This window comes from Poecilia latipinna, unplaced genomic scaffold (genome assembly GCF_001443285.1).
Source record: "Poecilia latipinna isolate Pla-1442-1.1 unplaced genomic scaffold, P_latipinna-1.0 Scaffold10, whole genome shotgun sequence".
Classification (NCBI taxonomy): domain Eukaryota; kingdom Metazoa; phylum Chordata; class Actinopteri; order Cyprinodontiformes; family Poeciliidae; genus Poecilia; species Poecilia latipinna.
Window position 1 is genome coordinate 440822 of NW_015112626.1, and position 12634 is coordinate 453455.

The 12634-nt window shown below is 36.6% G+C and overlaps 1 protein-coding gene across 1 annotated transcript in view; it reads right to left on the reverse strand.

Moving 5' to 3' along the window:
* gbe1b (glucan (1,4-alpha-), branching enzyme 1b) overlaps window positions 1-12634 on the reverse strand; it is a 127159-nt gene that overhangs the window by 7183 nt on the left and 107342 nt on the right. The window contains exon 15 of the mRNA XM_015029438.1: window positions 10356-10473. Coding sequence (XP_014884924.1) covers window positions 10356-10473 — 118 coding nt within the window. The remainder of the gene's footprint in view (window positions 1-10355; window positions 10474-12634) is intronic.

A 12634-nucleotide genomic window follows, 5' to 3' on the forward strand; every position in this document is an offset into this window, starting at 1 on the left:
AAAAATAACACAAAAAAAAAAAAAAAAATGTGAGTGTATATATATATATATATATATATATATATATATATATATATAAAGGACACACACATATAGAATAGATTTTATTTTGAATGTAAATGGAGCAAACCATTTGTAGTTGCTTCATATTCCAGTAGGTTTGTTTTTTTCCTTTAATCGTTTACAACACATCTCTCTGTTGAGTAATTTTTGAGTCAAACAACAATCACTACACTCGGATATTCATGCTTTTGGTGTATTTCGCTTAATTACTGGTGCATAATTGATAACTTACTTCATAAATACCTTATCAACAGTCAATGCAAACATTTAGCATTGGGTTAAGTAGGTTTTGCAGCTCTAGACACGTTATTCACTAGGAGCTGAATGCAAATCATCACTTTAGATGATAAAAGTTGCTGACCACTGTGCAAACGCCAAGAACTATAGTTTCTAACAAGATATGAAACATTTGTTTTCTGCTAATAAATAACCGCAGAGAGTGTGTGTAAAACGGTTTCACAAACGCATCATCCCTGTGATAACCCTGCTGATATTCCGTGCTAATGACTTCACATCCCCGGTTAAATCATGTGGGGGATTTATGAATCATCATTCCCATCCACTCACTCACTACATATTCAAATGAATTACTCAGAAATATTCGACTTAATTCTCTTCAACGCATTACTGTTTTTCCGTCAGGGCAAACTGTCCTCTGGGATTTGTTTGAATATGTCTGCAAAGCCTGTGCTGCCTCTGATTACTCATTAGGAGTAGGTGTTTACTACTTCAGCCGCTCTCAAAGCGCATTTCATTCCCACACTCATAAGGAACATCTCATATCTAGGCAACAGCAGGCTCCTCTAACCGTCGGATCAAACAGCATTTACTGTAGAACAAAAAAACCTTATCTCCACTTTACTCCATCACAGGTGCACAACTTAATGAGATGAGAGGGAAGGAAAGTAGATTTCGCTTTTAAATATTGGATTAGCAGAAAGTTTGCCGACACACTTTGTCCTTTTTTTTTTGTCTCGCGGATGTTCTTTTGTTGCCTCATAGCGTGCTCACATGAGAGAATTTGGATTTTGCACTCCCCTCAAGAGCTGAGTCCAGCCTTTGGGCTAATACTCAATCTGATCAATGTTCAAACACACTGATAAAGGATTCATGAGGCGCTGCGCTGGAACATCCACTCTCCGCTCTCCAGACCCCAGCTGCTTGTGAACGCACTGCCTGACTATCTGTGCACTTTAACTCTCCAGACATGTCTCTGTTTGGCTCCATTACTCACTTAACAAGAATCAACCCGCTGTAAGCACTTCTGTAGACAACATGTAGTTTGTATATTAGGCACACAAAGAATCTGGCAGGGTAACAATTCAAAACCTGCCTTGGAGGTTAGCTAAGCTTTGGATTTAGAAGATTATATGCTCACAAGAAGGGTTACTAGATTGTCAAGCTCAAACATTACACTGATGAATTTTATTTTAATTTTCTTGAAAAGAAAAAAAAGGTGAAATCAAAATACTATTTTCCATTCAGTGCGCTTGCAGTTTGGAGTATGAATTATATACAAATTCTAGTAATTTTGTCACATTGTGACCACAACATAATTGCACTTTATTACAGTTTGTTGCAATATACCAACAAAAATTGAGCTCAAAATTGTTACAATTACACATGGCTTATGATGGTGGAAGGTTTAGTGTCCACTTATATTCAGACTTGTTTTTTTCTGATCCATACATCAGAAAATGTATGGATCAGAAACCAAGTTATTTCAAAAGTTCCACCTATGTGTAATGTCTCCAAAATGTAACTTTCTAGGCAACATGGAAATTGCTATGTGTGACAGACCGACACTGATTGTCACCCTCGACACATCATCACTGTGGAGAAACATGGTGCTGGCAGCATCATGCTGCAGGATTGTTTTTAAGCATGTGCAGGATGGATGGGTGGAACTGTTTATGGGGCAGTAAAGAAAGAAAACATTTCTTTACATCCACTCTGTGAAGTAAAACCCCTAAAACCACTGAGGTTTGCTTAGTGGTCAGTCTAGCTAATGTAACAAAAAATGTTGTTTTCCTGAATTTTTGACTTCTAAACACTTTGATGAGATGGTTATTGAAGGAGAACAGTTAAAAACCTTTTTTTTTTTAACTGTCTAAAAATGTATTTTCAGCCATATTGGATTTTGAGAACTGGTGTGAAACCTTCAACCTTCCAATTTTTCATTCCGACTTCAAAGGACCTTTTTCTTAAGTTTTCCAATCTGGATATTTAAACAATCTGACTAAAATAACCCTTCAAACAGATATTGCCAATAGATTATTTGTTTTTCTTTAAATGACTGCTGAATGTTGCCAGCACTGATTTTGTGCAGCAAGTTTCTAGTCTATCTACTTGGAGTTTGCATGTTCTTCTTGACCTGTACAGTTACTATTTTTTCTATTGGCTGCAGAAGACGGGCACAAGCAACAGAAAATGGATTACATTGGTATAAAGGACGGATGAGTAATTAATGACACTGTTGACAGTTTTTGGAATGGATTGTCATTTTTCAGTTCTGCACTACTTTCTGTTGGTCGATCACATTAAACTACATTTGAACATGGCATTGTTTAGGGTTGTAATTGATGTGTGAAAATCTAGACTTTCGTGATGCAGTGCAAAGAGGTGTGAGAGGATTTAACAGTGCTCTGTTGGATATTATATATGTATGTAAAAGTACGAAGAAGGTCCTTTGCTTGCTGTCACAGTTTTATTCTGTTAGTTCATACCTCCTCATCAACGTCAGGTCTTAGATCTGCGCCACGGAAATGAACGGCTTTTGATCATTTGCCACAAGCCTGCTACATTTCTCTTCACTTTCCTTCTCCTTCGTATTTCAGATTAATTTCTTTTTGAGAAACTGTCACAGGAGACAACCCCCTTTGATGCATGCAAAGTTTATCAAAAGGTTTCAGAGCAGCTAATTATTCTTCACACTTTCTTAGCATTACATTTTTGACATTAGAACACTCAAACAAAACTGTACATGTGACACGAACTTCAAGAAGGATAGCCGAAAATTTCCTCACTGAGGGAGTTTTTATTCTCAGAGTATTTAAAAGTTTCTGTCAAGTTAAATTAATAAACTGTAATTGTTCAATAGTAGTCCTTGATGTACAAAAGCCTCATAAAAGGCTCCCCATAGGAGATCAAACTGTCAGTTCTCTTAGACAAAGAAAGTTGACGGATTTTTATCTAGATAAAGAGAATGAGAGCATTTCACTCAGTTTTATCTGTATCCATTTAAAACAATTCCCTTTTACATATTGCCCTTAATGAGGCAAACTGCTGATCTAAACTGCCACGATTAACAAAAGTCACACAAAGACATGGTTATAGACAATGGACGGATGGCATTATGTGCTCCTTAAATGTCAGTATCTTTTGCACACAGATAAAACTAACAGATGTGCAAAAATTTTAATATAAAACAAAAATCTTGAGCTGGACTGGTAGAAATTATATTGTAGCTACATGCAGTGCAGTGAAAATATGACTGAAAGATGATTTAATTCAATAAAAGGGAAGAAAAGATATCCAAACTAAACTGTCAATTTGTGAAAGCATTAATGTTCTCCTTGTTAAATAAGAAATTACCCAAATTTTCTTCATTTTTAAAATGTATTTCCCTTGAAACATCCAAGGTCTGATTACCTTGAGGGCTGTGGATTCAGGAAATTGCTTAAATCGTAAATATCTGTCAAATGAGTAGGTCAAAAGACCATAATGCAAAATACAAAGCCATACTTTAAAGAAACCCCCCAAACAGGTGAAGAACAATGTCATTGACTTCTATAAGGGTCACAAGGTCATTTTTAAAGCTTTGGGACTCGACCCAACTACATAAAGTTACTGTAGATTATATACTCATGGAGAAAACATCAGAAATCACTCTTCCCAGGAGAAGCTGGTCTACCGAAATGAATCCAAGAGCAAAGCAACGACTCACCCAGGGAGTCAGAAAAGAATCACAAATGATACTGAATGTACTGCAGGGCTCTCTTCTCAGTGAAGATCAGTGTGTCATGTTTCAATAATATGAATGAAACTTGGCAATAATTACATACATCCCAAAACCCTAAGCTCCCAAATATTCTGTGGACCAGTGAGGCACCGCATCTTACAGTACACTCTAAAAGATTAGTTAAAAGTATCAGTTGTCATATCTGGTACTAAATGGCCTAAAGGTAGGTATGGAAAAAAAACCCTGCTGTTTTACACATTAGTAAAAAGAGAATGAAAACAATTACAAATGTACAAAACAGTGGTGGGCTTAAATGGAAATCTCTTCTCCAAGCAGCTTTAAAAAAATATGGCTGCTCTGAATGGCCACCTTATTCCAATGCACATCTACCATTTCGTTGTAGTTTTATTCAAAATGATATTCAAATGTTTCCTTTAAGATTTCTCTGTTATAAATCAGGCTAAATTGCCATGTCAGTAATGAAAGGCTATTCAACTCAACTCCATGAAACAACCCCCAAACATCCACTACATTCTGAACACATCTCACAATGAGGTCTTTATGGCCTTTGATGAAACAGTATGTTTCTCATTCAAACACGCTCAATGGTCTGGTCATCTTCCTGCCTCAAACCTCCCCCCATCTTGTTCAGTCACAGAAAAGGTCTGTGAAAAGGGCCTCTATCAGTTCCTCTGGGTTCTTTTGAAACCTTTAATATTAAACACCTTGCTAACAGAGCAATCCATGTTGGTTGACCATAGCAAAAGCACAATGGTCAATTTCTTAATGGGTACACAATCCGGTTTCTACAATTCAAACTCTTTTTGTGACATTTTCCCAAAAAAAAAAAAAAAACATCACAATGATGTTTTCTGGAAACTTTTCCAAAATCTTTCTGTCTTTTGACCATATTCGGTATTTTTTTTCTTACTGGGTGATGGTAATGGCACTTTTTAACTACGACTTCAAATCAAATCCGTTTTTTTTTTTATATATATTTAAGAGATCTACGTAACTTTATATATGTTTTAATTTCCTTATTTAAAACATCTAGTCTTTATTTGTTCAGTCAGAAAATTGTCACTCCCATATTTTGCTGACTGAAATGTTTTTCTGGAGAATTTCTTCTGTCAAATAAAGGCCGTAAATATTTCACTCTGTGTGATGAATCTATATGCAATTATATATTAACTTCACTCTAAATTCACTAAACATTTTTTTCTCACAATTTTACTGGTCAACGTTTAAAAACCAATTCATATTTTTCTCATCAGTTCACAATGATGCACTAGTTGACGTTTGTCTTTCATTAACAGTCTGAATAAAACACATTACGGTTTGTGGTTGAAATGTGGCAAAATGTGGAAAGATTCTTTTGCAATGCACTGTGTGTACAATCTATAAGCTCTTTCAGGATCTATGTTGGTATTTTCCTTTGTTTGTTTTGAGGAGTTGGATCTGTTTTATCTTTATTGATTTCTTTGATAACGTAGAAAAGGATCCCACAGACAGGCCTAAATAGATTACAGTAAGCCCTGACCAGATTTGGAAACACTGGGTGTCAGGGTTACATAGTGTTCTCCAGAGCCTACCAGGATACAAGGATACTCCTGACTTTGCCTCCTTGATCTAATTATGTGCACTCACAGGCTGCAGTGTGATGCGTTCTTGGAAGATATCGAGGTTATTACCGCTCTGTAACGAGGAAGCTTGAGAACAGTCAGAGACATTAAAAAGGCGGGAGAAAAGAAGTTTGAGCAGACTTTGAAAGCATTAGTTGTTAAATAAAACATGGATGATGTGGGCACCTTGCTGCATCCCCCGCAGTGGCTTTTGTCTGATTATTCTTGTCATTACCCGGTAGGTGTGAAGAGGAGGAGAAAAAGTAGCTTTATTCCAGACTATATTCTTATTGTCAAATCTCTATGAAGCCGCCTTTAAAGGAGACTGGGTGCCGCGTGTGCAAAAGGGTCCCCGCTTGCCTCCATCCGTTTCTCCCTGTCGGCTCCTTCCCTCTCACTTCCTCTCTTTCTCCCCATTAATTTGCACGAGTGCCAAAATTAGCAGATGACTAGCTAACTAAACTTCACATTTTAGCCAGGAGGGACATGACTGAAGAACTTGTGTTTAAATTAATAAAACTCAGGAAAAAAAAAAAAAAGTTAACAGATTGGAGAAACTGTGTCATTAAGTGATGAAACCTAAGCTAATACGATAGCGGATCAGAGTCTGCATGAAAAAGGAAGAACCTTTGAAATAAAGTCGACAAAATAGCTCCGGAATGATGTGTTCAGGAATGCCTGAAGATTGTAAAAGAAATTCATGGCAGTTTGAAGTTCACAGCCCAACACCTGATATTGAATTATATCCTCCACCCATTTACAGCAACACTTTCAGTATTGATCCAGAGAGGTTCAAGTGAAGTTCAAATGAACAGGCAACCCAGCAGGTGCAATGTCAAATATGATACAAATATAAAGGGACAGTTCAGATATCTTTAACAGCGGCTCTGTCAAGAAATCAACAATTAATATCTTACATGCAGCAAATACTAACAGCTAGCGGCTTCATCTGAAATTCGGGGTAAAATTGATGCAAAATCTTAGCATAAAAAAGGTTGAAATGACATTGGAGTTGCTTTGCGCTTAGATAATCCAATATATAAGATTTACTTGAATGCACCATTAATGTGCTGCTTTTGGGAAATCCTTCCTGATCAGAGGAACTTCTCATCACACCACTAGTGCATTGCCATTTGATATGCTGTGCGGCATTTTGAGCTGGCTAAATGCTCCAGGCAGCTGGATTTGGACTTTATCAGATTTTTCTCCATTATCATTGATGTACATTCTGCTTGACATTGTTTCCGGTGAGTAATTCAGTTAAGTGCGAAGCGGGCTACATATCTTATTGCGGTTAAAAAATATGGATGTCGACATAAAAATGTGGTGTGGTTCACCTTACTTCCTGCACTGTAGTGATAGCTGTGTGTTGTCTCTGTTTTGCTTTGGTGTTACTTTTTAAAGTTGCGCTACAGAACAACACATCCAAACATTGTGCATGTTAATGTTTAAAACAACGCTGCATATGTTTGGCAAAAGGGGTGTGATGCGTTAGTTCTGAGTTTGTGCATACCTGCAACTTTCACCCTGTTTCTGCATGCGTGGCAGCCATATTGGATTTTGAATTCTGGGCTGGTAAGCGCAGACTCTCCCAGTCATAATTTCAATTTCAAGTGGAAACTTGAGTGAATGTGTTTCGGACTGGGAAATCAGTAAATCCAACTTCAGAGTACAAACAGAAAATGCCATAATTAACAGTTTATCTGCCTTGAATGCCAATTTCAAGAGTACATAGTTTTTCACACAAACCACTGTTATGTTTCTAAACATAATAGTTTAGTTTAAAGTATTCAATTTCCTATTTTTTTTAGCCAATCTCCCGGATTTCAATCTATAAGAGCAACCTATATCGATTTATACTTAAGAAGACTTGTGTACTGCAGTCATGATATTTAAATGCTTATAACCTTTTGATAGAACTTTACAAATTCTGAACTTTCTCTTTAAATAATTTAGACACAACCATAAAATATTTAGGAAGCACAAGAACAAAGCAAACGTAAAAAAAACAAAAAAAAACCACTAAGCATCACTTCATCATTATATCTAAACTGGATTAAACATAAAGCAGGTAACCATCTGAGTATATCTGGGCATCAGTGGAGCAAACATGACAAAATTTACATTTTTAGAACCAATGCTATTTGATCGTATGAGCCTGAAGAGGTTCTCATGATGGAGGACCAGCGGCTCGTTGTTTCAGGTAGTTTACATCCCTACATGGTGCCGTGCAGGTTTAAAAGGCATGCACATGAAAAGGTAAGTTCTGACGCCATGAATAATGCACATTGTTTGCTGGGGAGACTGAAAGAACCACAGATAACAGATTCCCATGACGCCCAATAACTTCAGGGTAACTGCCAAGCTTGTGCAAAAGAAAATGCAGAGAAGGCAAATATGATATTCACAAACAAAACCTAATGCAACAGAGACTAGATACAATACTTCCCTTCCCCCCTGATGGATGGATCTAGCCTTGATGCATGTAGCCACATTTGATCATTTCTTTATCTGAGATTAAAAGCTTGAGAGGAAGCTGGTAAATTATGGGGCTGTTGTTAGGCTGAGAGTCCCAGACCAGGGAGATAGTGGCACTTTGCCAGAAAAGCAGCCCTCTTTCATGCCAGCACACTTAAACCTCATTAGAATGGCTTTAAAACATTCTCTCACTACAAACCCCATTTCAGGCCAATTAAGCTGATTTGAGAAATCAAACATTCAACATAAAAAAGGAGAAAACATTAATGCGCTGACAGCTATTTCATCAGACTTTGTTTCTCCTGGCAGCACTTACAAAATTACTTTGCAACGGTAAAACTGTGAGAGTAAAACAGTTAAAGAGATGCATATCCGCTCAGTGAGGGCGGGGTGAAGGCATACATGTTTGAGAAAAGAAAAGCAAGCAACCTCTCTCCTGCCAAGAAGAAGAAAAAAGAAAAATGCTGCCAAGAAGGCAAGATAATGTAGACAGATTTCCTGCAGTCAACATCCAACAGCAGTCACATTCAAACTCCAACTGCATAGGAATAAACCCCTTCATTAAAGCTATTCTGATTTATTGAGCAAAAGAAGAAAAGGAAACAGATGATGGATATCAGTGATAGCTGTCATCAATTAAAGTCACATCTTTCAAAATGATGCTCGTTATTGTTGCTGTGAATTTGTTCTCAAAAGCTAAAAACACTCCAATCCTCGAGATTCATCAATCACATTAAAAGTTGCATCAGTAAGCTGTCATGTATAAATATATATATACTAACCTAACACTTTAGGCTTTAGCCCAAACTTTACCGAGTGTCACTGCATAAATTAACATTATTATTGTTTCAGTCCACCAAAAAATAAAATAAATAAATAAATATATATATAGTACATATTGTTTTATTATTCTGTATTCATCTGATGAATGAGAAGACATTTGTCAGAAATTGTGAGTGATGGAAAATGCACAAAAAGTGCTCAAATCATCAACATGGTGTGTATTTAAGTAAGAAAACCCGTGTCTTTTCCTTCAAATGTTGCCTTAACATTTTGGACACAATTTGGGAAAAAAAAAAAAAAAAAAAAAAAAAAAAAAAAAAAAAAAAAAAAAATGCAGGTGATGGTGGCGATCTACATCATATACATGAATGTGGTTAATTGGGACTAATGCAAAGGATCAAGCAATTTGCACACCCTTCAAATAATTAAATGTACACTGCCTGGCAACAGTATTCTTTCCCTTGAAAACTCTATGTATTGTATTGGGATTTAATAAGAAAAACTTCATATTAGCACATGCTTATGGAGTGAAAAAAAACACAGTTGTCTGAAGGTGACATGTTTTTCAAAGTTGTTTACAAAGACAAAATAAATGCGACCTGGCGATAGGTATTTAGGCTCTTGGGCTATCTTAAGCTATATTACTCTTCATAAAACAGTAAGCTCAGTTTTGTAGTCTCAAAAACAACCTGAAGGAGGAGTTACTGACCTCAGCTTGGTGCAATATTTATTGTAGACAGAATGAGGGAAAAGATTTCTGTATACATTTCCAGATTAATATATATTAAGGATCAAGAGTAAAAACAAACAAATTGGTAATAAACGTAATAAAGAATTAAATATTAATCCCACAAAGAGGAATGAAAGAAAGTGATGAGAAAAAAAAAACGAACAAAAAAGATTCTGACACAGTACTGCTAAAAATCTAATATTTATGAAGAATTTGTCTCTCTAAAGGTTTAGTTGAGAGCAAAAGTTGCTTATCCAAACTTTGTTAGATAATATTAAATGTTTTTCTGGCCAATTCCAGAGTCGTCTCATCAACGCCCACAATTCCTTTTGATGCTTTTCAGCTGTGACCAACCCCCAAAAAAAAAAAAAAAAAAGCCCACATTTGTTTACTGCAATGTGGGACAATAGTTTCTATCAACAGCACACTCCGTCCTCATTTAGTATGCATGCTGACATTTTTGAGCCTGCTTAATTTTGCCTCTTCTTCAGTGTGAATATACAACAACCTCCCAAATCATACTTGAATTAGTATGCAGAATATGATGTTGATACAGCATTGGTTTGGAGAAAAGTGGCAGTAGACTCAACAACAGCAGCCCTGAATCTGTAATTGTAGTGTGCCCCAAAAAAAGGACCCCGGGAAATTAAAAAAAAAAAAAAAAAAAAAAAAACGATGACCTCTTATGAGTCAAAAGTATCGTGTTGGAAATATTTACCAGCATCGAGTTGGAGCGTCCGTTGAAGGGTTGGGGCTCAGTGAAGAAATCGGTGTTGTGGTCGAGCCGTCCGTGCCCTCCATACTGAACCTCGTCTGAATCCAGCTTGATTTTGTATCTGACAAAGATCAGGGTTAAGGTGCAATAACGGTGGGAAACTAGCTTAAGAGCTTGAAGACAAAAGAAGATAAAAAAGGAAAGGTTTTATCATCGGTGCAGACTTGGTTTAGCAGTGCTCAGGTGGTGTATACTTTCTGAAATCCTCCCATCCATTAGCATTCATCTACTTCCCAAAGCACTAAAATGTGACAGTGAGAAACCAAAACACTAATGCTGCCTTACATGAACTGAATAAATTAGTTGATGCTTAACCATACAATCAGATAATTTTGTCTAATAGGCTGGATAAATAGTGTTTGATGATAAATTTAAATAAGTGGCAACAGATGTTGATTTTTTTTTTTTTTTTACAACATTAGAAAAAAAAAACACAAAAATGTAGGACATAATTACTTCCAACTCCTCCATATTATTATGTACACTCAGACTGAGGATGAATACAATTAATTTAGGACTTTACTGAACTCATCTGAACTGCTTTTTTTCAGGATGGAACAATTGCACAACAAGCAACATATTTTGAAGAACTTGCGTGCACACCACCACTAATCTTTAATTAGCAAGTTTCTGGGAAGCCATATGCAGATTTTACTGCCATCAACAAGGTGCTGTTAAATTACCGGCTGAATATTTGACCACTTTTTATATCATAAATGGCTGAGCTAATTTAAACAAATAGATTTTTAGGTTTGACAGGTTAAACATCTCCTCCAAACATTCTTCCTGCCATTGTCTAGGCAACAATAGCTTAATCTCATCTCCAAGGTATTTGCTTTATCCGAGTGGAGAGCTGCAAATTTGTCTTTGGAGAAGTGCTGCTTCACAGGTCAGAACCTCAAAAATATATATTGATGTTATACTTGTTTTGGGTAGTAAAAGTTTTTTGTTTAGTACAAAGATCCATGTTAGTATTCTGCAGAAAGAGTGATTTAAAATTAGATTTTATACATAAAAGTAATTAAAGTGTTTCTGTTTATTGCTATTTGTTTCTATTTACCGAGTAATAAGATGCTGTATATCTTTAACAGTTAAAGCCGTCATCAATTATGTTTAAAGACCATTGATGAACAGAAGTCTGATCTCGTTTGTGGAAGAGCATCAAGCTATTGGCAGAACAGACGGACAGTTAAACTCTTTTTGGCTCATCTCCCTATTTACATTGGGTCTGTATTTTTTTAGTACTCATGTAAAAAGAGTGCTTCGTCTAAAGCAATATTTATACAGAAAGACGAGCATCTGCTAACTTCAAAGGACAACTGAAGGCATCCATATGCTTTAGCTTGATATAATCCAAACAAGCACTGTATCAGTTTTGTAGTTCTAAACACCACAACTATCCCTATAATCCCCACAGGAACGCTGTCTTAACTGTACGTCAAATGAAATGTGTTCTGTTAATTATACATGATGAGATTTATATTTGACATTTTATTCATTATCTGCTCTTTTGTGTCAGGGAGAAGCTAAAGCGCCGTGAAGGTTTGCAGGTATAAGACAGTTGAATAATCAAGAGAAAATGTGATGCCTTTGATCAGGTGTGGAGAAGCTTTATGTACTGTATGTGAGGAAGGGGGAGGAAGGCAATCCCACGTACTGTCACTTTTTCCCCCTGTACTGTCTCTCCTCTGAGCATCTGAATGAGGATGCAGAGATACTGAAGAGCAGGCCGATGGCAGCTCCCATTATGAAGCTCCCAAGAATTGTGTGTATTCTGAATAAGGGACCACAATAGAAAGACACACCATGAAATATGTAAATCATGCCATATGCTGAGGCTCCGGGACGTATCCACCTTTCGTAAGAGAGCCCAGTTCTGTCCTTCAGCTGGCTCATGCGACCTAGCTGGGAGAGCTATTTTCCAAGGACATTTTCAGGAAACTAACACAAGAGTGCTTGACATAAGAGTAGTACACATCTTCTGTCTTGAGGAAAAGAATCGGTGTAAGCGTCAGTTAAAGGATTGGTATAATGTCAGAGAAAATGCATAGAAGACTAAAAACCCAAAGTGCCATAAAGTGAGACTTAAAAAAATCAGAAATCCACACATTACCTAGAAACTTTGCAACATGAAAATTTTTCATCCAGAAATAGTCTTCCCTTGCAATAAAATGCAAAAACTATTTAAGATGCAGACAGCAAGTCATTTACAATTGTCTATA